This window comes from Epinephelus lanceolatus, chromosome 2 (genome assembly GCF_041903045.1).
Source record: "Epinephelus lanceolatus isolate andai-2023 chromosome 2, ASM4190304v1, whole genome shotgun sequence".
Classification (NCBI taxonomy): domain Eukaryota; kingdom Metazoa; phylum Chordata; class Actinopteri; order Perciformes; family Serranidae; genus Epinephelus; species Epinephelus lanceolatus.
This window is the reverse complement of record NC_135735.1, coordinates 47,730,308-47,757,979: the sequence shown is the minus strand read 5'-3', so window position 1 is coordinate 47,757,979 and position 27,672 is coordinate 47,730,308. Positions and strand designations below refer to the sequence as shown.

Genomic DNA, 27,672 nt, shown 5'->3' with positions numbered 1-27,672 from the left:
TTGTTGCATTATACCAGTAAGGATACGTCCCACGCCGTGGTGTGTGTGGTACTCGTATGTTGTTTTAGTGCACACAATGCAACAGCAGTGGAGAAGTAAAGAGTACATTCACTAGAAGTGTTCACGACAACAATATGTTGTTTACACTGACAGTTTTACTCTTGAAATACAAATGGGCACAACGCAGAGGAGAGAAACTAATCTCTATTATAGTATTGATCCTAATGATGCAAGAGTAGGTCTTAAAAACAAAAAACATCACATACACAGTATTTATATTGTAGTATGGATCTGGCACAAACCAGCTGATACTCTAGATGGCCAAAAGTGTGTGGACAGCCCTGTCTATATATTTGTTTACTTTTGGTCTGGGGCTGTTTTTATGGTTGTGGTTTGGCACCTTTAAGGGTAATCTTAATGCTCCAGCACACAGTGATTTTTGATATTAGAATTTGACTTGTCTGCACTTCAACCCCATCCAACACCTTTGGGATAATCTGGAACACTATATATGAGTCAGTCATCTGTGTTGGACCACACTAATGCTCTTGTGTCTGAATGGGAGCAAATCTGTGCAGGTTTTCAAATCTGCTGTAAAGCCTGAAAGCAGACAAATGGAGGCTATGAGAGCAGCAGATCCCTGCCCATAATTGTGTATTTTGAATTTTGTATGTTCAGCAATAACATATGGCCAGAATGTCAGCGTGTCCATATACTTTTGTCCATGTAATGTAATCAGTTGATTGACACATAAACCAGTAATGTAAGGATCTGTCAGATTTCAAAATAAGGCACTTTTCAGTAAACTGGTTTAACCAAAAAAAGAAAACAATGTAGCAGAGCATGTGGCCCAATAGAATTTTTTATTTTGAGGATGGATGTGTGGATTTTCCTCTATATTTCATATTTTGACTGGTTTGTATGAAATGGCAGTGCACAGTATGGAAATCTGCTCTCATCACTGCATTATTGCATACTTTATGACAACATATGCTTTGCATGTAGCCATCTGGTATGTTGCTCTTCAGTGGGGTCACTTCTTGGATGAATTTGTATCAGTGTATCATCATGCTTTAGAGTTGTAGCGGAAAGAAAGAGGAAATAGAGATGTGCAGCTCTAACACGTCTTCATTAGCAAGGACAGCATGGAACCAGATGACTTCACACAACAGCAGAACATGAAATCAAAGTGAAAGCAGGACAAATGCAGAGAGATGGAGAGAGAGTGCTGTAAATGTATGTTACATCATACAACAGGCAGGTGTGCATGCTGATGTGTAAGTGTAGCTTTAATGATGTATGGAGCCTTCCCCCTCTGAGTTGCTTAGCAACAACCAGGATTTGTTCCTGGAAAAAGCTGCTCACCAGTCCATTGTTGGTTCAAAATCCAATTTTTCCCTGTATCCCCTGCTCCCAACAACTGGCTGATTTCAAATCCTGGATGCATGGTAACTTCCTAAAAGCAAACTAAAAAATACATCCAACATTTTTATCATTAACCACTGCTACATTACTATTACTAAACAATTAGCCTTAGCTCCATTCTCAGAAAAAGTAGTAAGTTATCTTGCATTATGCAGCTGAAGTTCCTCCTGCAGACACTGACTGTTTCAGACTCAGATCAACCAAATCTTTAAAAATAAAATTGAAATCACTGGTTCATCCCAGTTTGAATAACACAATACTTAATACTTCAATACATTTTTAAAAAAAAACATTATCATTACATTATAATATTTCTCGTATAACTACATATTATGCTAGCTGGTACTGACTACTACTTTACTTTACATCATACTCAAAAACCTCATTTCTGATTTAGTCTATTTGCATTATAATCCATATATTTAAAAAGGGAACGTGATATACATTGTTAATGGCAGCTTTGTCACTGTAATTAGTTCATAAAGTTAACCAAGTGGTACAGCACCCTCACAGTCTGGTTAAAATCCAGAATTGATACCATGGTGAAAACAGAAATGAGAGTGACACCCGTCCCATCACACACTTTGAATACATGCTCTGAATATGAGCTAATACCTTCAGGCAGACATTACAGACAAACGCAGACTTTCCCCTGGGAGAGCGGTGTTTGTGTCCCAAAAGATTATAAAGCCAAACCCTGTCCTTTTTTTCTAAACCCAACCACATGCTTTTGTTGCCTAAACCCATCCACATGCATGTGAAAAATAAACAACAATTTTACCAACAAAGTGCATAGAGATTGTATGTAAACAGTACATTTACTGTGAAAACGGAAGTGTATTTTGAAAACAGACAATGCATGTAACAGGCTGAAGTGTCCCAGAATGTCAACAACCAATGCAGCCAGGACACATTGCATGTCGTATCTGGATGTGGAAACTCTATGACCAAATGTCGAAATGTGACAAGGTCAGAGTGAGAATGTGTTGACATACAACGGAAGTAAACCTGGAACCTAGAAGCTTTGTTTGGTTCATGCACCAGCTGAGCATCTTCATTGAAATGAACAGGTGCCATTTTACCATCTGGTATCTGTAGGTATTATTATAAATCTATGTGAGATGAGCAGGGAGATGTGGGCGCTGTTCAGATGGAGGGAAGTTTACCACAGTTCATTTACACATGCTACACATATTGCTGAAATTTGGTTGGTTGAAAATTGACAAAGTAACACTATAAATTATATATTTTTACTTAAGATGTATTTTGCCCTATAAAAACACCTTCGTGTATAATACTGGAATTAAATATTCTTTTAGTATTAATAAAGTTTAAGATTGACACAATGAAAAATTAAATCAGCCTGGAAAATAAGAGTTCATCTCCTTTGGAATGAACAAGATTAATTCCGTTAGATTCTAGTATGAGTGATGACACATTCATACAGAAAAAAAAAAGCTGAGAAATATGTATTTATGTCTGTTTGGTTCATTATCATTATTCGTGTTGATCTCAGCTTAGTCTGTTTAAGATCATTTGCACTGTCAGTTTTCCAGCTGTTGAAGAGCATTTAAAATGTTTGAGTGATTAATTCTGTTGTATAGAATCTATATGGATTCCTCTCTTTTATCAACTTTCTCTCTTGAGGCCTATGAAACCAGTGTTTTGTTTTGTTTTTTTTTTAAGTTTTCTACCTGTGCACTTGGAGGATTTGCAATGGATTTTGTGTGTGTGTGTGTGTGTGTGTGTGCGCGCGTGTGCGTGCGCGTCTTGGGTTTTTCAATCTGCACAGTCAGTTGTTATTGTCTGTTCTTTTCATGTTTTATTAATTTAATACGTGCAAATGAATTGACTCTGAACACCTGAGGCTGTGACTGTAAATGAGATTCACACAGCTGAACATTATTTTATCACTCCAACAGGACAACGTTTGATCAGTCTGTAAATGGAGAAGCTTTTAAATGATGGAAAAAGGGCACTGAGGGTTTTTTTCCGTTAGATTTTGTGCTGAAGCTGTTTGTAAGAATTTGTTCTTATATTGAACATTTTTCCATTTCATTTAAAAACTTGCAGGTCTGTTTTGTCCCCAGAATCCTGTTCTTTTTACAAACAAAAATCCTCAGAGGCAGCTTTTAGTCCATTGTGGGATGCAAAACTCTCCCCCACAACCAGACAGATGTTAATCTCTGAGAAATTACTGCTTGTTACATGGCTTGTTCTCTTGGACCCACTTCATCGAAGCACGTCAGCATTCCGATTGGTTGCCGCCGAACCACGTCAGAGCTCATTACCATAAAGTTAAACGAGTTTTAACTCCCCTCCAGAACCGCTCCGGTCGCTTTGGTCATCCAAGAAGCGCGACTGACGACCAGGTTGCCCAAGTCGCCGGGCTGTCATTGAAAATGAATGACTTCTGCTGTTTTGGAAGCTCTGGTTGCTTTTGGTGTGAATGAACAGTAAGGCGTGACACTGAGCTGTGGTCTCTTAGGTCACTGACAGTGTGACTGTGCCTGATGCTGCTAATCACAAATACTCGACCGAAAGCCTTCACTCTAACATTTTGTCCTGCTGTTAACCCTCTACGGTGCTGTGCTGCCTCTGGGTAACATACCCACTTCTGGCCCATTTTGATTTTTTACGTTATTTTACAATCTGGAAAAAAATTGATTCACAACAAGAGATGAGTACACTTTTAAAATGTAAATATAGCCTTAAAGCAACTCTGTACGTTTACAGAATCCCATAATCATGTTTTGGTATTATTTATTTAGGTTTATATGCGGTTCAAATGCTTAACAGTCAATATAATTTTCTTTTATATCTCCACACTAACCCAGATGTGTTTAATAATGTTAGTTTCACTGTATAGTGTACTATAACAGTGCACTTAATGACTCCTCACCGCAGAACAGACTGTATGCTTGAATCTAACGCACATTTTTCTTCCATGTACAGAATGAATACAATATTATTCTATGACTCTTTAAAAAGGAAGGAAGCGGATAAAATTAGAACTCCCAGTTGTGGTTAATGAGGATGGATCAGAATTTAGACGTTTGGAAGACAACAAGCTGCTACCATCCAGCAGCAACACAACAAATGGTGATGACATATACGCACACCAGGACCCTGAAAATAGGCATTTAAATGTAAAACAAATGATCAAACACTGAAATGTAACTCACTATCTTGTTTTGAAGAAGGTTATTATAGTTTGGTTAAGTCTGTAAAGTTTGCTGAAATATGCTTACACTCTTTAGCACGTTCATTCCTGTGGGCTGTTCCACAGTGATACAATGTTGTCTGAGGATAATGTCCAGACAAACAAACTTATGAAAATAGGTCATTTTCAGTGTTTGTTTTTTTATTTAATGGTATTAATTTTAAACTTAAAGGTCTTTGAGAATTTTACATAAGTATTGTATAAACTTGTATTTAAATTTAAATAGTAACCCTTCCTACCATTATGGTACAGTATTGCTTTAAAGTAACATACCTAGAAGATGACCTAAATTTTCTTTTTTTTTTTTTTTTTGGAAAATGTCTTTGATTTATATGTACCTAATCTATTTTATGACAAAAAAACATTCTAAACATTATTTATAAACTGGCATCATAATGCATACCATAGGGGGTCTTCAGCCAGCTCAGTGTGTAAGATGAAGGGACAGCTACATACAAAATTTAGGACAAAAGTGTGTCTGCAGGCTTAAACCAACCACCCAATATACCTCATCTGCTCATTCATTCAAGTATTTCACTTTATTCTTGATTCTTGCAGATATTTAAATCTTTGTAGAAAAAAAATATTATACTGAATTTGTTATCTTTTTTATTATTAGACTTTTTGTAATTATACATGTAATGGAGAAAATTTTCTGCAGCCACATGTATGTACGTATGTCCATCAAGAGCACCTTGAGGGAATTTCTATTACTTTCTTCCCAGTCCACTTGGACTCAACAATAAACTGATTAGATTTTTGTGGCCATAGATCAAAGGTCACTGTGACCTTACAAAACATGTTTTTGGCTATAATTCAAGAATGCATACACTAATTATGACAAAACTTAACACAAATAACAGACAAAATTAAGTTATGACAGTATACATCCATAAGGTCAGAGGTCAGCTTCACTGTGACATAATGTTCTGCAAAAACACTTTTCTATCTCGGGAACAGAAGAGGAGACATTTGGTCAGATGAACTGGTGCCACTAATCTTGAAATTGAGCTGATTTTACAGATCTTTGGTGCTGGTGGGGGGAAGATGTGTGTGAAGCATTTTGTCTTGACAGACATGGATGTAAACTGTAACTGCATCTTGACTGATTTGCAGAGGCACACAACAACAAGGTGGTGATTCCAGTTTGCAGTGTGCGTTTTTTAACAATGAAAAAGCTGTAGTTCCTCAGCATGAGGCATCCAGAACAGCTTCAGTGCTCCTTGTCATGGATTCTCCAGGTCCGAAATCTCCTCAAGGGATGACCAGCATGGGTTCAAAACATCCCTCATTTGCTGCTTTGATGATGGTGGTGGAGAACGCTGTCCAGAAATGATGAACAGTGATAATGATAATAACAATAATAATAATGATAATAATAATAATAATAATAATAATAATAATAATAATGTGTGTTTGAGGTTATTCACAGTGTTTCCTCCACAGGGTTTGCCCAGCTTTTAACTTTGCAATATCCCAATCATATATCTGTGTCCCAACTGTCTGATAACCATTTTGTTAGCCCTCGTCCACTGTATGGAAACACCATTCAAAGTTATCTTCCATTAACTTGTAATCAGTCTGTACCTCAACTACAACACAAGCCACAACTAATAAACCACCGATCTTCTACTACTTCTACCTCCACATGTACTCCTGTTAGCGTCACTACAGGGATGAGTGACGCTCCGCTGTGCAGTGCAGCTTCTCCCTCATGGGAGACAGAGGGAGGGAAGGAGAGGGGATGTGTGTAAGGGGCGGGGTTATTTAAGTGTGTGTGTGTGTGTGTGTGTGTGTGTGTGAGAGAGAGAGAGAGAGAGAGAGAGAGAGAGAGAGAGAGAGAGAGAGAGAGAGTGAGAGTGAGAGTGTGTGTTCGTAGAGGGGGTCGTGCAGGCTTACCAGGGAGGCGCTGAGAGTGGAAGGTATGAGCGGGATCATGTGCGCTGCGCGCGGCAGCTTCTCTCCGCGGAGTCGCTGTCCATGGTGCTGAAAGGGAAAGTCTGGGTCTAAAAAGTCCTGTGATATGCACGAGCCGTGACGCCAAGTCGGAGTAGCAAAGGAGTGAAAATGAAGTCGATAATTAATGCCTTAAAAAAGGAAGGTAAGCAGTGTGCGCTTTTTTTTTTTTTTTTTTTTTTTAAATACTTTTAAAATCAGGAGCGTTGGTATCGGACGTTTAGAGTCCGCGTAATAGCCTACCTCCACTGATAACTTCAGGTGAATGTGGAGCAATTTCCAGTCGCCCCATGCAGAAAAGTACTCATGCATTCTTTACTTCTTTGTAAAAAGTGATTGCTTCGCGTCATATGAGGTCTTTTTACCGTCACTATTGGAATGCAGGAAGGTCGGTGTGTATTCAGGCTGCAAAAATAATCCGCGATAGTTCTGTCTGTTTCTTTTTCTTTTCGGGGGAAAAAGAAAGTGAGGCAGCACCGGGCAGGATGGAAAATGGGACTCCAAGGTGAAAACACCCACAGACATGACTACACGCCGTTCCCCTCACTCGAACACAGCCTAAACAGCCCATCCATCTGCCTGTGTGTGAAACCATGTTGGTGGCTTTGATTCATCCGCTGCTATTTTCTCAATGAAGGCAGAGAGTCGCGAGCAGCAGCGGGCAGTTCAGCCTATAGGCGGGGAAGGGTGCCAAAAATCTGGATTCTGTAGGAATGAATATATACACAGGGCTGATTGTTCTTAATAATGTTTTCATACAGAAGCACTCATTAGCAATAATTAGTAGTTGTTGTTGTTGTTGTTTTTTTTTTTTTTTTTTTTGATTAATAGGACTGTTGGATTGCATTTGAACTGGCAGCTTAGTGTGACTGCTTTTAGTGGAATGTGTGCAGAGGTTGCAGGTTTGTACCAAAGGGCAGGTGGCAAAGGAGAGATTTATGATGTCAATGAAGCCTGCAGTGGCAGAATGTCATATCTGTATGGGAGCAGTCTTATTAGAACAAAGATAATGTATTTTAGTTTTCTATTCTAGTAAAGTTTTCTGTTCTGGTCACTTAATTTCTGGTTTGTCATGAGTAACATGGTTTATTGTTTGTTAGTCTGCTATTGTACTTTTCACCATTATTGTTTTATTGACTGTATATTGTTAACACCAACCTATCTAGGGACAAAGGATGGAAATTAGCCACTGGCTATAATCCTGCATATTTACACGAAAGTTGTTATAAATATTTAGAACATGGTACTCTTAAATACTTGATTCTGATTGGTCAATCTCCGCTGCGCGTCGGGGTTCCCCTGTCGGGAGTTATTTTTCAACAGTCACCGGCTCACTATACATTATCCCTTATGTACGGCCCCTGATTATTTCAAAAATAAATAAATCTACAAATCTAGTATCGGGGGGAAAAACACTAGAATGTGAGGCTTTGCAACAACAGTTTGATTTTATTATTATTATTTAAATGTAAACTTGAGTTTAAATGTGTGTAGTGGCGGAAGTGTTCCTGGTATATTTGCAGTGTTACAGAACTTGTGCTTTAGGCTTTCTGAGTACTCCTTGTCAGATCAGATCTCTTCAGTTTAGCATGAGAGAATTTCTGGCAGCTTTTAAATGGTGGAAGGATCTAAAACAACGACTGAAGGGTTTCGCGCCAGATGACGAAAATCTGAAGGTGACAAAGTGTGTGTGCAGTTTGTGTCAGAGTGCTCTACAAGATTGTTAATGCTAACTGTAGGGAAATCGGTAACCATTCCAACATTAAAAATGTAAAACCATCCCTCGGTCAGTATTTCCTTATGTCCAAAATACTAAAAAACTAAAAATGCTCTGTAATAAGAAGTAAGATGAGTTTCCAGGAACTCATTTTGCATCACCACTGAAAGTGTAACTGCAATTTACTGTAATTTAACCATCTGTCATCTCATAAGCAAAGGTAAAGCATTGCATTTTGGGATTTTCATAATAATATAATAGGATAAATAAAGGATTAACATTTCATATTTACAATTAATGAACTGAAGTAAAAGGTTTCAGAGAGTGATTTTGGATGCAGCTCAAGTGACAAACCCAGAGGAGATGACCTCCAGGTCTCAAGAACATGCCTTAACAAACATCCAAACACATTAGAGCAGCTATATGAGAGCACAGAATATAATTTGTCTCAACAGCTACGAAAGGATTTCTTGTAATGCAGCTATAGATCTCTGTTTAATATGTCCTCTTCAGTACTGTAGTAGTTAATCAAGTGGTCATCAAGGTGAAACACAGTGTAGCTGGATATGGGATTATTTTAATATTGTGTATGACACTAATCCATGTAATCAGTTTCACCTGCTAAAACTGAATAGCTCCATCTGATGGAAATTTAAATTATGACATTTTCTCCTTGAGTGTCCAGTGTTGGCTGAACCAAAACTCTTAAAAACTCTTATCTTAATTGTAATCACTGAGCTTGATGGACATGAGAGGACACAACAAAGTCCTCCAACTTAAATGACAGAGTGTGTCATTTGTTCTTTCCTTCCAAAACCATCTAGACTGTATCAGCATGTTCTGATCATCCATCTGAAATGTCCCCTGAAAGTCATATGACCATTCAGTGATGTTCAATAAAAACTAGGTTGAAAAGACACCATTCATCATATAAGGTTAGTAATCACAAATTCTCCTCACATTCATTCTATTTATTTAAGTCCTGGCAACAGTCCCCTAAACATTTGTTTTTAATTAAAAATAAACCAGTGCTGACTGTTGATAGGAGACAGGAAGCAAACACTGTGATTTTGTCAGACTATGTCCTCCTTGGCTTTTGACATTAGTGGCAGAAACACACATTACAAATGTTGAACTGATCATAATGATGTTTGGGCATCATGACTGGTTCTTGTTGGAAAGAGCTGCTCAGAGTTTCAATCTGTTGCTGACAGCCAGGAGATGAAAATCATGTGTGTGGTGTTTAATGAGTCAAATAATTTAAACATTCCCATTCCAACTCGCCAAATATCGCTGCTTTGTCAGTGGACTTTCACGCCTACAAATGACATGCTGGGTACCCTTCTGTGTCTGCTTCTGACATTTTGAGACATGGTGTCAGTTTAGGCCTGTTAAATACATTGTGTCTTTTCAAAATACACTTCTGTTTTCACAGTAAGAGTAGTTTCTGCTTTTTAGATGCATACAGTCTTTTTCAAAATAAACTTCGACAACATCGATAAAACACTATGTATTTATGTTTATTTCCTTGTGTAACAAAAGCACATGGTTAGGTGTAGAAAAAACATGCTTTAGCTTAACATTCACACGGGAAGCGAACAGTGGGCTCCCAGGTGAAAGTCTGGGGTTTGTTGGATCCATCCACCTCCTCTCGTGCCTGCACTGGAGGGACTTTTCAGTTCCTTAGATTACACTGATGCCGCCCAGCAACATATACTGCCCAGAAAGGTGTCTTTTTGTGCCAGTGTCTGACGCTGAAATCACTGACAAAACAGTGATATTTGACAAAGTGGCAATGAGAACGCGCTGAATAATTTGCCATTTGCCTGTAGTATTAGTTCTGATTATTTGAAGCACGTTTGTATAAGCAGTTTTAATCGACCTTCGTGTGTAATCGGAAGAAATACTTGTAAAAATGAAGTTGTCTGAAAAAGGCTTGCAAACTGTTATGTGACGTGAGAGAGTAGCTATTATTTCACACTTCATCAAATTTCAGTTCAGCTGAAGTTAACCTGACCCTGATGAAGTTCTCTCCCTGCAGAGTTTGACCTCCATTCAACATCTCATCCAAATTTCTTTTCTTTTCTTTTCTTTTCTTTTCTTTTCTTTTCTTTATCCTCCATTTCTTTACCTTTTCTGTGTGAATTGCAGCATAAATTGGCAAAGCATGGGGGCAACTGCAACATCCCCAGTTCACCTCTGGCCTGAGGCCTTTGTTACATGTTCCCCTTGTCCCTCACCTCCTGTCGTGTAATCTCTCTACTACTGTGATCTAATAACGGGGAAAAAATCTTTAAAGGCAAACTCTTTAAGATGAATATCCATTTCTTGCGTGTGTGTGTGTGTGTGTGTGTGTGTGTGTGTGTGGGTGAGTGTGTGTGTGTGTGTGTGTGTGTGGTAATGTGTGAACTCTGTCCTTCAGTATATGCTTCTGTCTTGTCGTTACGATTGAAACATCATTGTTATGCATGAGCTGTCTGGTCTTTGCAGGTTTGTCACAATCTTAAGGTCTGCTCTCAGGAAAATGTAAACTTGGGTTTAGTTTAGTTTTTGATCAAATAACCATTGCTGGTGTTTTTTTCTTGTATCAGTCAAACAAAGAAATAGTGAAAGACTGCATGGCTGTGTGGATTGGTTATTGCATATTTTCATTGATTCCTTACATTGCAAGGCACACAGCTGGAGGACGTTCCGTCAGTTCTCAGCCAGGCTAGTTTGGGTTTTACACAGGGTTTTACTCTTATGAAAAACATAGAAAAGTAATGGTATTAGTAAAAAATAATTCAAAGCTTTGACAAACTCATGTAATTTTATATAATGAAATTGTTACAGTAATCTTCTGTGGATAACCTTCCACCAAATGTAACATAACAGCAATTTTTTCTTATGCCTCCGTCCCAGCGATAGCCATAGCCAGAGGCATTATGTGTTCGGGTTGTCCGTCCTTCAGTCCCATTCTCATGAAAGTGATATCTCATGAACGTTTTGAGGGAAGTTTTTCAAATTTGGCACAAACATCCACTAGGACTTAACAATGTACTGCCTAGAATTTGGTGTTCAAAGGTCAAGTTCAGTGTGACTTTGCATCCATCTCATTCTTGTAAAGGGAATATCTTGAGGGAATTTCTTTAAATTTGACACAAGCATCCACTTGGACTGGAGAATATACTAGAATTTGGTGGTCGAAGGTCAAAGGTCACTGTGACCTCACAAAACATATTTTTGGCCATAACTCAAGAATTCTAATGCTTATTACGACAAAACTTCACATAAATGTCTAACAGGATAAAATGATGACGTTACGACATTTTATTTCCAAAAGATCAAAGGTCAACACCACTGCGACATCATAGTGTTCTGCATTAAACACTTTTCTGGCCATTTCTAAACATCATAACTCAGAGGGGAAGGGGGGTAGGGGAGATATTTGGGGGAAGGGGAGATATTTGATCAGATACTGAATTGGTAACACTAATCTTAGGTGCCCACCTGTGTGGATTGTATAAATGACATGACACACTTTTGGACCATGACCCACCAGTTGGGAACCAACTGACAGGGGAAGATCAGTGTGAAGCATTCATGTTTTCACAGACATGGATGTAAACTGTAAGAGAAACTTGACTGGTGTGCAGGTGGAGGCATACAACCACGCAGCTGTCTAGTTTCTGTAGCTGACGACTCAGTGTATTTCTAATATGCATCAATATGCAACAATTTGTCTACCATCATGTACGTTTCCTCATATTTTTCTCCATGTATCTTCATGTATGCTCACTAGCTGAAACCGCATCTGAGTTTGAAAAGAGTTTAAATGTATGTTTGAAGAACATTGGGAAAGTGGAAAAAAAAGAATATATATATATATATATATATATATATATATATATATATATATATATATATATATATATATGGGCTCCTAAAAAGTCATGGAGAAGTTTTGAAATTTTGTCCATGAACATGTGTGGGAAGAGTAAAATGAAATCCTGGCTATAAAGATACAGATTTAAACTAATGATCAGCACACACTGGTGCTAACTGGACTTTAGTGAGACAAACAGCATTTGAACTGTCTTCCTTTAACGGCTTAGTGTATAAGCATAATGTCAATGGCATCATTTAACTCGGCCGAGTGCTTCCAGACTCACTGACCTCTGACATGCATTCTGTGTTTCAAGAGCATTTAATTATATAGGTTCCACTGATTGCTTTTCCAGCTGTTACATAACATACTCGGGTTGTTTTGACCCCCCCACCCTCATATTACTTGATAATTAATTTGTGCGAGTGATTGTATGCAAGAGATTAAGAGAAAAAGAGAGCAAGTTGATGCAAAATTGTGAGTATTTCACTTAAGTTAGAACATTAAAACCCACCACCTCGGATGCCACGGCACTTCAGGGGTGCACACAGATAGCCTGATTGTTCCAAATGTGCAAGCTCATTAAATGTTAGCACCTCTTCTCTTCATCAACACGTCTGCTCTAGACACACACACACACAGAAAGGTCTGAGATATGAGTCTGGGAAGTGATAATGATTCAGTGATTCCCCTTTCAAATGTTCAGGCTGACAGGACGCAACCAGCTAACAGGCAACAATGCTAGCCTGGTGCCATTGTAATAATCAACTCAATAATTAGAAGGTGCTCTTTGGAATGGCTGCAGGCCCTGTTGTGCTCTCCTCTCCTTACACTGTTGTAATTGCGAGGAGAGCTGATGATGGCAGTTGTAGGATCGTCATCTCGCAGTGTAATGGAGGAATATATCCATTGGGAAATCAAGGCCAGCCTACATTACTGGTTCAGTCCGACAGTATAGTGCAGGCAGTGGGAGCCAGAGGAACTCAGCTCTGCTCATGGAATCCTGATAATCATGCTAATGATGGTCAGGAAGAGAACAGTACAGAGCGAGGAGCCATGGCCAATCACCAATCTCAGTTCAATATTCCTGTGTGTCTGAGCTGCTGTATGTGTACTGGAGACTTTTTTATATTTTATATCAGTTTGAGCTGTCTACCTGTATATAGGAGGCCCACATAGTCAGAAAGAGTGAGATGGCTTTTGATGTATTGGTTAAAAAAAATAAATAAAAAAAAATCACAAGATATGTACAATAACACCAGAAGAGGCACAACAGGGGTGGATGGATAGATAGATGGATAGATGTGCATGAGTGCACCAAGTCTCCCTAAGAGTTTGACATCACTGAGAGGAAAAATAGCACATCAAAACAAGAGGGTAAGCTATTTATATGTAATCGCTATCTCCTTCTTGTGGTATACTATCTTGTGGTATAATGCTTACTTGCACTTTGTTACTAGTGCAGCACACTGATAGCTTAAGCTATCAGTGTGCTGCACAATACAAGCCTTTTTGTATTTTGTGTCCTGAATGTTTTCTGCCTTGTCAAATTTGATTGTATTGTATGTTTGGTTTTCTTATACGGTACTGATTAGCAGAACCCCAGTGGCTTGGCCTATTCCAGGTGGCAGAAATGGACTGACCCAACTGGGCAAACAGATTTATTTATATAGTATACTCCTTCACATTACGCACTTTAAATAGGCAACCATGCACTTTATAAACTGATACTGTAAATTGGCACTTTGCACTTCACAGACCCATTAGCTGCTATGTTTGAATGTGAAATCCCCTGTTTTTTATTGTTGTTATTTCCTACTTAAATTGTGTATTTTTGTTACCTGCCAAGGGGCTCCGAATGTGAATTAGCGTTGCACTAACTTCAGCACATTTACACTGTTTTTTACTGTTGTTCATTAATGTGCATTGTCCCTTTTAAATAAATAAATAAATAAATAAATAAATAAATAAAAAAAAAGCTGGGCTTATATTTAAGGCAGAAATTTAACTGCTGTCCAATGCTAGATACCTGCGGTATTGGTTTGGATTTAGAGTTTAATGTTGGATTTCACCAAATGGCTGTATCATTTGTGATAAGGCTGTGTCAGACTATAATTAATCCCATAGTAATAGTGTTTACATTCTTCCATTTACTGTGTGATATAGTGTAACATCAGGCAACGCGATAGCCTCTTTGAGGCAGGAATTTCCCATTGATATTCTGCCTTGCCGTGCTGTATAAAAGTTACAATCACGAATAGGGGGATAAATTTGCTTTGCATTTGAGTGGTATTGGAGGTAGTAATAGCGGCAAAACTAGGCCTGTAAAACAGGAAAGCCAGCACAACGGGATAATGGGCAGTGCGGATGTAACGTTTTGACAACATGTTATGTGTTCAACCCAGGAGATTTAAAAAGTAGCTGATAGCACTTAACAGCTAACTCAGAGAAGAAGAACATCGGCCAAAATGTCCACAAATTGGGAAAACAATGAGGTCTGGGATGAAATCAGTCACCATATAACAGACAGTTATGCCATTGTTATTGTTTATAAAGCACTGCTGAAATGTATTTTACATGTTGCACTAGAGGCAGATGCTGGTTAGGGACTTCGTAGCAACCCAAAAGCACAACCTCTGTGTAAAAAGGACTACAGACTGTACATAAAGACTGATTGTATGACAGCTCCCCAAAAGTGAAGGCAAAACATTTGGATCGCCCCCTTGTGTCTGGCAGCAGTATAGGTCATAAGCCCTGCCCCTCTATCATAGTGGATGAGACATGGGCTAAACTAAAAGATCAAAGTAGATGTGAAATATGTTTTTCCCAAAGATGATTTCTATTATTTTAGGTAGTTCTTATCACACTAATGTTTGTTCAAGAATTCGTGTTTCTGATAAGTTTAGTTATAATTAATCATTTGATGCAATTAAAAGGTGGTTTGACATCATGATTGATAGGTGTGTCTGTCGGACGGTGTGCTCATGGTCAGTGGTGCTGCTTGCAATTGGTAGGACTGGTGTACAGGCAGAAACTCCTACTGTAGAGATCTCTACTGCGCTAGTCTGAGTGGGCGGAAGTTCACTGCATAGATCAGCCTCTCATTGGGTGGAACGAGCCACCCGCTGAAGTCCCGCCCTACCACCTCCGGTTGTGTAGCAGTTTTCAACCGTTTTCAAAACGTCCTTTACTAACTTTTGCGGTGTTTGAGCTTGCGGGGATGTAGCCATTTTTCTGCCATGGTTCGCGTCCTGTAGGTGATATTTTTGTGGGCGTGTTACACCAAAACCTGTTTCCCCCCCGGGAATATTTTTGCAAGCACACCGTTGCTGTTCACCGCCCAGAACGATTGTGATTGGTTGAAAGAAATACAAGCAGCCAGGACGTTTTTCTCCAGTCTTAAAGTGAGAGTCGGCCCAGCCAGACCTTTCTTTTCTTGAGAAAGGTCTGGTGAGCGAGACCTAGCCCCTGGAAATTTCATGCCATTATGCGACCTTGTCGTTCTGTATAAAAGGAACAATAGCAGAATGGGGGGAACAGGGAACGCCTTTGTCTCACCTTTAAGGCAGCATCGGAGGTCGTAACAGCACTAAAACATTTTGTATAAACAGGACAGCCAGCAGGACAGGATCATGGGCGGCATGAGTGTCACTGTGTTATGTGTGCAGCCCAGCACAGGAGATAGTAGCTGATAGCAGTTAGCAGCTAACTCAAAGAAGAACAGCAGCCGACATTGGGTCTCATTCATGAAATGTTAGTAAATCTATGAGTAAATTTGCACATAAAATCCCTTGGTACTAAAAACCTACTCTGGATTCATGAACACCGTGGAAAACTCAGATTTGATCATAGGCATGTGGGTATGTTCATGAATGCTAATCAATCGTAAATTGACAGCCCGCTCCCACTAGTCAGCAATTACCATACATCCCACCCATGAAAAGCCAATGACTGCCATATATAGAGGTGATAATTACAATGGACAGGTGCATCCTGTAAAAGTGCCAACATGGTGCAAACAAAGACAGAGAGAGAGAGAAAATGAAAAACTTGTCAGCGCTGAGATTGAATTATTTCAGGTGAAGTGGAGTTGAGAAAAAGATTTATTTTCTTCTGTTAGTTGTGTGTCAGAAACAGGTAAATCAAAGGCCTGGACAGAGGTAACAGGTAACCATCCAAAAAGTTTAACAAAAATAGTACGACATGAAACTACATGCAAAAAACACACAAAAAACAGCTACAGGAGGCTCCTCGCACAGCTCTCTGCTTCAGACAAGCGCACTGCTTGCATCATTGGCAAGACCTCTCTGTCAGTTTGCCCTAACCCTCAGCATTGTTTGTCACTGTTGTAAAATTAAACCACTATTAGAACATCTTAATACACGCAGTCTAATGTAGACAATAACCCACCATTAAGTTTAACAACAGGTAAGACAGTCTGACGTAAAACCACACTGTCTCCCTCCAACTCTCTGCCAGATTCGGATTCACCAACTGCCTGATGTGAGCAGCAACAGATGCCGAAATGTTTTCCCACATCCAGAGGTCTTATTACACCAAAACTCAATCTGGAATAATGCGTACGTCTTCCACATCACATCGCTGATAATTTAATTAAACAAGTGACACGCAGTTTGGGGCTGCAGTGCATAAAGAGGGCAGAGGCAGAACACACTGGTTTCTCATTTTATTTATTCAAAGAACAGCATTTTCCAGTTTTGTATTAAGTCAATTTAAATAACTCAGTCACATCTTTAAGAGCCATAATCTGAATCTTAAATCTGCTAAATGCCAACTCATTCAATGAAATGTGTTACCTTTCTAATCTCGTCATGTTTAATTTGTTTCAAAGGCATCTGTGTATTGTGAACATAAGAGAGCACAATACGAAATAAATCTGTAATTTCTAATAATGACAAGCAACATTTATATGCAATATCTTATTTACACAAGCACTACGACCAGTCAGAGGCAGGTGTAGATTTTGTTAGTACCTACGAAAAGCTTGCAGCTACTAAAATATTGATGAATGCCAAAATACACATAAATTCAGGAGGTTCAGGAGCTCTTTATCCTCAGAGGGGTTTTGCCATTGTTTTTGTTCATCGTTTGTCGCTGCCGATGTGCATTTTATATGTCTCACTAGAGGCTGATGCTGTTGTGTTACATATATCATACATCTCTTTTGCTTCCACATTGCCAACATGTTGTGCAAAGGCGGCATAAAGATGGGGTTTCATAGCAGCCCTATAGTGCCATCTCTGTGTAAAAAGGACTGCTGTCATGAATCTCTGCATATAAACTATTAGTTGTGTTTTTAAGAATCAATACAGTATCATAAAATATAATATCAGGATACTCAAGTGTATCGATATTTTCTTACACACCTGGTTCTTGCCCTTATCACTTGTGTTGACGTCAGCCTGCTTAATAATTTTTCCCCAGAGGGTGACGCAATGATGGACTGTCTACCTTTGGCCAAGTCAGACTGACATTACTAAAGAGTGTAATTGACAGCTAAAGCTACAGTTGGTAACTTATCAAGGAAAAAAAAAAAACTTTTTTTTTTTTTTTCCCATATTTGCTATTTCTGTCACTATAGACGAATTCGGCGAGCGATTTGTGTATGCCGCCATCTTGCAGCGGCGCCATTGCTGCAGTGACTACGTGACTAAAAACAACAACAACACGTGTTTGTGTTTTGTTTTAGGTATTCAAGAATATTTTATTGATCGCCTGGCCTCTGATGACCAGAAAAATGGCAATTACAGGTCTCTGATTGAGGGTCAAAATTATCTGAGCTCCGGATGGGTAGGGCAAATTTTACACCGTCTTTTAGACGACCATCACATCATATTGAAGGCGATCACGTAGACTGTCCATAATGATTAAATGTCACGCTGCTAGCTTGCTAATGTCAGCACACGTAATATATGTATATAATATATAGTATATTTCTCTGCCTGCTCTATTGCCTTGTAGCCCTTCTCATGGCCTTGCTGTATGTGAACCAAAACAACCAATCAGAACTAAGGAGTCTCTAACGCAGCTGTCAATCATGTCAGTCACTGCTCATGAACTGCTGACCTCAAATGTTTTCAGTAACATATTTTAGTGTCCAGTTTAGCTGTAAAATGAGAAAGTTGGTGACCTGGCTGCCATGTTGGATACAGTTAAACGGGAGTTCGAGCACCGCCCACCAGCTGGACCAACTTTCTCATTTTACAGCTAAACATTACACTAAAATATGTTTCTGAAAACATCTGAGGTGAGAAATAGGCAATACAGTAACAGAATCTTTGTTCATATTTGATCAGTGCTGCCTAGTTTGACAGTTTGACAACAGCTCATGGAGCAATTGACAAGACTAACAGCTGCTTTAGAGACTCCTTTGCTGCTTCAAAGGCTAACAGCAGGCACACTTTTTCAAGGGGTCGTGACGTCCATTCATAGTTTACGGTCTCTCTGCCTATGTCATACTGCATCTGCCGTGCCTTTAAAATTGTGTTTCTCAAATACTAATTTTAGTCGGGTGTTTTGCAATATGCTGGTGCTAGTCCACAAAGTGATTTGAAGATCAACAACAGAATCCCAAAAGTATTTCAAGAAACAGATTTTAAAGGAGGGATTGTGTGTGCGTTAAACTTGTGCGCGAGGAGAGACTCCAGCTCCCTGTGACCCTACACAAGAGAAGCAAGAGGGAGATAATAGAAAAATCCTGCAGCACTTAAATTATTTTTATTGTTCTTGATTCTTACAAAAAAATGTTTCAGTTCTTGAGACAATTTGGGTTATAACCATGAGTTGGTGCTGTGGCAGCAAAATTTAAACAGACAGCACCAAACTGCACTCATACTGTAGAACAGTGCTAATGCTGTGATCTCAATCCTGTGAACACAGCTGCACCAAAGTTGCACCTTTAGACTGGGACAAGTCACATTGACAAATGGTGTAGTTGTTATGAGAAAGAAACTAACAAATCCTCCTTTGACTTTGATCCAAGGTCAGGGTGACATTGTCTTCTATTAGCAGCTAAAAGGTTAGTGTTACTGGCCCTTCATCATCACTCAAAGGCAGCTCCACACATACAGCAGAGCTCTGCTATAGAGGCCTGTTGAGTGTTGTCTTCAGGGAGTAGAGGAAGTGTTCTCATGTCTCCAGTGACATAGACTCCTTTGTAGTGCTGGTGGTACCAGATTGTGTCTAATTTTGGAGAATAACTGTAGAAAGATGGGATTCTTTCTTCGACAATAATGTTGCCTACATATGTTTATTTTCAGTTTCTGTTTCTGATCAATTTCTTATCAGCAGTGCTTAAAATATAAAGCAACACCAGGAATATTTTATACCGGTTACACATGGTTCTATTGGTTAGTTTTGTTACCCTGCACATGTACTGTACTGCACACCATTTGGGTCTGGTAGGTGCTAGCTAGCAGCGTTGCACATTTAGTGATTACCTCCAGTTACATCATCCCACCACAACTGTGGGAAACAATGTGCCCACCCTCGGCTCTCCCCCAAACTTACCCAGGTGAGTAAGTGGGTCAAATTTGAGTTCTAAAACTCCCTTTCGCATTGTTGACCACTTTATCACTGATAGCTCTGTTACCATCATTAGCAATGTAACAACGTAAACAATGCCTAAAATGTTTTACGGTTAAAGTGAAGCGACTTACTCACTAGGGTGACCTGGGGGGAGGCCAGAGGTTGGTTATAATGTTTCCGCAGCAACGCATTCTGTCATACGGACAGCATTGTCAGCTGTTTATTGAATGAGCGGTAGTTCTTGCTAGTTAATGTTAGCTCCCACTTGACCTGGGTGGAGACAGTGCAGGGCTGAGGAACCAGTGGAAACTGAAGGTTGGGTAGTGGGCATGTTTCCACATTTTAACACAGCTGGCTGGCTGTATCTCAGCAAAGCTGATGGAAAATAAAATAAATGGCAAGAAATTGTAATTATAAAACATTAAAATTTCACCACCTTCAAATTTATAGCATTTTAAAATGCAGTGCTTAAGCTCACTGAGTCAAAGGAGTGCTGGACTAAAAGGAAAGACCGCTTTTTCACATCTTTGTTGAGTTTTGTTTTGTTTTGTTGTTTTAAATTAACTGGTTTGTTACCGACTGATGGGTGTCGGCTTATTGAAAACAAAATTAATCAAACTGACATCCCTAGAGTATATAATGATCAAACATGTAGGCCAACCTTTTAAACAGATGTTTTATATCTAAGGAATATTATGTTTACAAATGGTTCAATCCTTGTCATTTCTATTCGATAAAGATGTAAGATGTGTATATATTTTTAAAAAAAAGCACATTTTGTAATGAAAAAGAAGTTTATATTGCCTTCAAACCACCATTGGTTTTCTTGTTCATCAAATAGAAGGTGCAGTTGTAGTTTTGCATGTATTTAAATGAGCGCTTCCATTTGTACCATATGATTTAACCTGCAAGATCTTTTCCAGTGTGTTTTTTTTATGCCTCCGTGGCCAGAGGCATAATGTTTTTGGTTTGTTGTCCATCCATCTGTCCTCCCATCTATCCACCCATCCTTTTGTCCATCCATCCAACAATTCGTTCGTCCCACTCTTGTGAAAATAATATCTGTGAACATCTTGAGGGAATTTTTTTTCAAATTTGGCACAAATTAACACTTGGATTCATGAATAAATTGATTAGATTTTGGTGGTCAAAGGTCAAGGCCATGGTGACCTTGCATCCATTTCATTTTTGTGACAAGATATCTTAAGAAAATCTCAAATTTGGCATAAACGTCCACTTGGACTGAAGAATGAAGTGATTACAATTTGGTGGTCAGAGGTTAAAGATCAAGGTCACTGTGACCTCACAAACATGTTTTTGGCCATAACTCAGAAATTAATTCTCTATTTATGATAAATAGGATAAAATAATGATGTGATGATATTTTATATCCAAATGGTCAAAGGTCAACTTCACTCTGACATCATAATGTTCCCCAAAAAACACTTTTCTGGCCATTACTCAACATCATATCTCAGGAACAGAAGGGGAGACATTTGGTCAGATACTAAATTGGTGACACTAATCTTGGGTGTCCACCTTGAAACTGTGTTGACTGTATATATCTTCCATGCTGCCGAGACATAGACATGAATGTAAAGTGTAACTGCAGAGGCAAACAACCATGAAGCAATAATTCTAGTTTTTTAAAACTTTCACTCCCACTGCCACTTAAATTCCTTCAGTGTTTTATCTTCTGTCCCTTTTATTGGAATTACTCCCATTTACTCAACATCAATCAACACAAATATTTATCCTCAAGTCTGTCAACTTAAAAATATTTTTTTAGCAGGAGTGATCACAGGTAAATATTATAGTGAACTTTTGACATTTGTAGTCTGGAAGCACCTTGCTCTCATTTTAAGGTCACACATTATATATTCCCTTACTATCTATGACACTGAGGACTGTATGTGTTGTTAGTCCCATTGATCAGCATTTAAAAATTAAGCAAACAGTAAGGCTATCAGAAATGAACAAAGGTAGCCTACTCAAAGAATTTAATGCTAAAATTCCAAAAGATTAATCTTTTCATTTCTCTGCAGTGCCTTTCCGCGAGGCTCCAGCCTACTCCAAACGCCGCCGGGGTCCGTCTTCTGGTAACGGCAGCGGAAACGACCAGTCCCCCTCCTCGTTATCAGCTCCACGGGTCCTGCTGCGCTCCAACAGCGACAACAACCTAACAGTCAGTCAGTACCAGCAGCAGCAGCACGGTTCTCCTGGCAACTGGGCCCCCCATCTGCAGCAACACGCCCAGCCCCACCCACACAGGGCCCCCCAGCAGGGTCACTCGCAGCCTGGCTCCTCAGCATTACATCGCAGCCTGTCACCCCAGCTGCTCCAGCAGATGCCCAGCGGCAGCCCCAATGGCAACGTGGTGGTCCGGACCATGGGGAGGGGGGCAAGGAGCCGGTCACCCTCCCTCAGCCGGCTGGGGGAGGAGGCCCGACGGGCTTTACCCTCACAGCGCCAGCCAAGGTGAGCACTGTAAATCACTGGAGAGTGGAGAGCTGTTTGTGTTTGAGCGAATAAGAATGAAGGACTGACACATATACACACACTGTTCCTGTCCACTGGGCTTTTAGTCTCTTTTTTTCTCTTCACAAGATCCAGACTGACTAACCTGGAGATCAGAGGTGTACATATGGCTCACAGATATTTTACTGTCGATATTTTGCTGTTTAGTTCCAGCACAGCTGTGATCTGGTCTGGTTGTATTCAAGATGTCATCATCATCACATCTATAACCAAGTGTCCAGAGAAATTTTGCTCTGGAGAGAATTAAGAGCAAAGCAACATGACACCACAGAGCAGATTTCCTCCAGACCTCTGCATGTTTGACAAGATGGAGACCATTTATGAGGTGTCCTGAAAGGGTCAGATCACCAAAATTACAGAAACAATTTCTCGCTTACCTCTAGCAGTATCCAGTCATGCAGATCATTTTGCTTTTGTTTCTCCAAATTTTAGTCTGTGGAGCTGTATCAAACCCCACCAATGACCTCTATAGATAAGCTTGGGGGTAGGGGAGATATCTGATTAGCAACTTGCTATATGCAGATTTATAGTAACTAGGTTACTATAGTGCATGAAAAAGCAGACGTCCTGTGTAACCTGGTTTCTCTGATAAACCTGGTTACTGTACTTAAAGGGGAACTGCACCGATTTTACCCATTAAAGTCCATTTACAGGTTAGGGAGTATACTGCATTTCTGAAATAAAGTTGTGTCTCTAGATGGAGCTGCGTGAAGTCGGATAAATGTCCTCAAGTGAATGTCACCGAGTTAGCATTGGTTTGAACTGAAGACAACAGGTTTGTGTTGCAGGCTAGAAGCTCAGGGCTACATTAGCCATTACTTAGCATTAGCATAACTACAGAAGCATTATGTATTTATCTGAGCAAAAATAGTTGCCCTGTTAATCTGAATTAACAAAATAATTATCTCAGTATTATGAGAAAAAAAAAACATTTTTAAAAATCTGCTCTTTTTATTGAGATTTGAGATAATAATCTTGTATCATTGTCAGAGATTATTTTCTTCTTAATTCAGAAAAAACAAGCAGACTTTTTTTTTTTATATGAACATTTTTTTCCATAATTCTGAGATAAAATACTTGTTAATTCAGGAAAATAGGGCAAAGATTTTTTCTCCTTGAAAACTTTTCTCAGAATTTTGAGATAATAGTCTTTTTTTCTTAAGAGAATGCATTTCATCCCTGCACATAACACACTTGAATCTCCAATCCAACCATCGGCAGTCGAGTTGCACAGTGGGTAATGTAGACACCAGGTTTTAAAAAGGAAGAGGAATAAGTAGAATGAGACTTCCTGAACAAATAAAGCTCTCCTAACCAAGTACAACATTCAACAGCAGCATCTCTTTCTAGAAACAGTGTCCCCATAAGTCTGGTGAATTGACAGGCTGTTTTGTAACTTTTCACAAAGAGGCATCATCAGGTCAAAATTTTAGTTAGTTAATCAGTAACGTAGTCTAATATGGTTGTTTATGAACAAATACCTGCAAAACTAATGACGTTGTCATCAGCCTCAGCTGTACTTTGTGCTAATAAGTAAATGTTAGCTTGCTAACATGCTAAACTAAGATAGTGAACATGGTGCAGTAGTGGAAGAAGCACTCAGACCTTTTACTTAAGTAAAAGTAGAAATACCACTGTGTAGAAATACTCTGTTACAAGTAAAACTCCTGCATTCAAAATTTACTTAAGTAAGAGTACAAAAGTATTAGCATCAAATTATACTTAGCGTACCAAAAGAAAAAAAATACTCTTTATGCGGAATGGCCAATTTCACAATATTAGTTATTATATTACTGGATTCTAATTATTGATGCACTGATGTGCTTGTTACTTTAATGTTACAGCTGGTAAAGGTGGAGCTCATTTTGTTTACTTTATATACTGCTGTGTACCTTAAAGGAATAGTTCAGGTTTTCTGAAGTGGGGTTGTATGAGGTACTTATCTGTAGTCAGCGTGTCACATACAATAGATGTCAGTTGGCACACGCCCAGTTTGGAGAAGCACACTGGAGTCCAACCTGGACGCTACGCATTGTACTGCTGTGGAGGGGTCAGCAACAAAATGTATTTTAGCCACCCAAAAAGGAGTCCCACCTAAAACATCAATATCAGTTTAAGTGTACGCTACATTGAGAGTATTTTCAGGGCTTCATCTTGGCGTCAGAATGCTTGTTTCAACGGGGAAGCCGTTAACATCTTTGGTTCCCCATCTGTGCTATTGTCACAGCCACCAGACTCCATTGACAAAAAGAGTCATTTTAGCTCAGTGAACATGGAAGCCGCTGGTCTACTACTGCTGGTGTGCTTTGATCGGTTAGTCAGTTTGTGGGTTTTTTTTGTGACTTTGGTGAATCTGAACATTTTTGAGTGTCAAAGTCACACAATAATACAAACAAAATAATTGATCAAGGCAGTGGTAGACCAGCAGTTCCTGTGTTTGGCTTTGAAGAGAGTGATATAATCGCTTAATTTTCAAGTTAAAAATGACTGTCTGACATGAACACAAAGCTGTTAAATTTCCCTAGTATAGCATACACTTAAACTGATTTTTTAAGGGGGGACTTTTTTAGGTCACTTAAATACATTTTGTTGACATTTACTCTATATATTTTACTATATATGGATAGGTACCCTGTACAACCCCAGTTCAAAAAATCGTAACTATCCCCTTAACCTATAATAATATATTGTAATTTTTTGTTGATTTATTTTTTGCATTAAAAACATCAGTTTCGCAGAACTAACTAAAACCGTCAAATAAATGTAGTGAGGTATTACTTTCAATCAATCAATCAATCAATCTTTATTTATAAAGCATACACACAGCCACCCAGCCACCCACCCACCCACACCCACGCACACACACAACCACCCACCCACCCACATACACAGTCATGATGTAGACATAAAAACATGTGGCAGAGTGCAGAGCAACCAGCAATGTTTCCTCCTTATGTAAAGGAGTATAAGTATTTAGTCGCCTAAAATGGAAATACTAAAGTAAAGAACAAGTACCTCTAAATTGTACTTAAGTACAGTACTTGAGTAAATGTACTTAGTTACTTTCCACCACTAACATGGTGGAGATTATACCTGCCAAACATCATTATGTTAACATTTTCAGTGTGAGTATGTTGCTGACTTCAGCACTTAGTTCAGCTTTACAGAGCTGCGGGTGTGGTTGTTGTAGACTCTAGGTGCCTTTCCCAAAGCGGACCCTCTTCATTCCCACTCCATCACAGAGTGTAACTCTGTTTGTAGTCACTTTCACAGCTGAATGAAGCACCCTTCATTAATATGTAGGGCAGGGATACTCAACTTGCTTTGCCTGGGGGCCACTTTTGCAAAATGACAGGAGGCCAGGGGCCAATTAATAAACAAATACTAATATTGCTTTTCAGTATAGATAATAAATTATTTACCTATTTTTAACCTTTCAGCGTTTGCTGTCCTCACTTGTTCTTGCCGAAGCGCAAATCCAGTTGCAGCAACCCCTGCAGAGTATAAATAAACATACAATACAAACTTCCCCTTCTTATAAACCTCTAAATGAATAAATATATAGAAATGAATTTTAATCCTAAGCTTCTTTAATAGAATTTCTTTTCTTTTTTCTGTTAACATCTCATCCTTTTTGACTCTGAGGTTCATAAGCTGCTTGTTTTTTGCAACAGTTCCTGTGAAGATACAACACTTCAGGCCAGTTCATAGTATTCATGATACATGTGTGAGGGTTCATTTTGGTCCCTGTGAAGTAAATGTCATCATTCGCCCGTTTGTCTGCAAGGGCCCACATGGACGCTATGCAGACACCCGTGTGCAGCCCATTTCTGTGACTGCGTGGACTGTAGGCATAGCAAGCACACTGTCTGGGCATGCTCCAACCTCGTATTCCACGCTCCAGTCAAGTCTAAAACACTGCAGTCAAGCCAGCCGCAGGCGCTGCACTGCGGTGAAGTCAGTTTTAAGTTGGAGTCACTCCAGACCCAGCAGTGGCTTCCTAGTTTCAGTTTCACTCGACACTGGCAGGAGGAGGACGGTAAGCTCACCTTCCAGCCCCTGGTGCAGGTGACCGCAGCTGCAGACTTTTAATGTGGAAAGTATGTCAGAGTCTTTAACAATCAGATGAACCTGACAAGAGAAGGCTATGTTTGATCCTAAATACAGTGCAACCTGTAAGATGTTAATGTCTGTTTGACAATGCAAATGTCTACCATAGTTTGAGCAGTTTACGTTTGTAAGGGTAGTCACACTGAACTTTATTTGTACAGAGTGTCTTCCATGTTGAAGCATTTTAGAAAACACTTCCACTCCCCACTGGCTGGTTTGGGACATCACTCAACATGACGGAATCCTCTGCAGGAATAAACAGAGTGGTTAAGTGGGTAGGCAAGGGGGTGTAAGGGATGGTTTGGGAGAGGTCCTAGGTCTTGTTTGAATGATGTTTTTTTAATTCTGTGAGGTCCACAAACTCAATTCACCTCTATTATCCTGGAGTGGAGGCAGGAATCTCAGAGACAGTTTCTCAAAATTTGGACAAATAAAACTTAAACTATCATGAGAGCTGAGTGAATTTACCCTTTAAGCTAGAAATGGTTGTGGCTTGAGAGCTCCTAGTGTGTCTCCTCAGAGCATATTTCTGTTCACTGTATGTACAGTATACATCCTATCCCACCATCCCCCATGCAGGATGATGTATGACGGGCTCCTTTGGGAAACGTGCCATCAAAAAGACTCTGGCTTCCTACAGTAGCTATGGCAACCGTTGCTATGGTTGCCTGCAGACACTTTGTAAATGTGTGCAAGTTTGTATGTATGCAGTGTGTACGCTTCATATATCTGCTTTAAGAATGCTGACTCCAGCTTTACCTCAGTGTGTGTGAGTCAGCCTCCACCTGACTGAGTTCACTCAGATTTGTCACCTTGTACATCTGTGTATATCTGTGCTCCATCTGTGGTGTGTGTGAGAGCGTGTGATCGGTGGAGGATTAGTGTGACGAGCGTTTATCTTGGAGCGATGTAACTGTCAATCCCGATTAAGACACATGCTCTCTGGCCTCTTCCTCTACCTCTTCCTCCCCCTCCTCCTCCTCCTCCTCCTCCTTCTTGGCAGATGGACACATTTGGAAGCACTCTGCTGCACCAGCACTACCCACACTATGTAGCTCTGCCTCTGTCCAATGTCGAGGAGAGGATGGGAGGGGAGGGGAAAGGAGAGATGCACTGTACATTGTAGAAAAAGATGTGAAGATGAAACAGTAGAATTACGACAGGATGAAGAGCAAAGAAAGGAGGAGGAGGCTGCTGAAGAAAAGAGAATAAAAGCACAGAATGAGGGGTTTAGAGCGAGGGTGGAGGGGACAGAGTTAAGGAAGACAAGTGAGGGAGGAGATGAAAGAA

At 39.6% G+C, this 27,672-nt stretch overlaps 1 protein-coding gene across 5 annotated transcripts in view; it reads left to right on the top strand.

The window, feature by feature from the left end:
* Positions 1-27,672, top strand: part of shank2a (SH3 and multiple ankyrin repeat domains 2a) — a 443,207-nt gene that overhangs the window by 278,062 nt on the left and 137,473 nt on the right. For 4 of the 5 annotated variants that reach the window (XM_078162170.1, XM_078162166.1, XM_078162159.1 and 1 more), the window contains one exon: positions 21,780-22,212. In XM_078162170.1, coding sequence (XP_078018296.1) covers positions 21,780-22,212 — 433 coding nt within the window. Of the gene's footprint in view, positions 1-6,621; positions 6,750-21,779; positions 22,213-27,672 lie in introns of those variants that run through there. The other variant, XM_078162174.1, reaches the window with a different exon arrangement.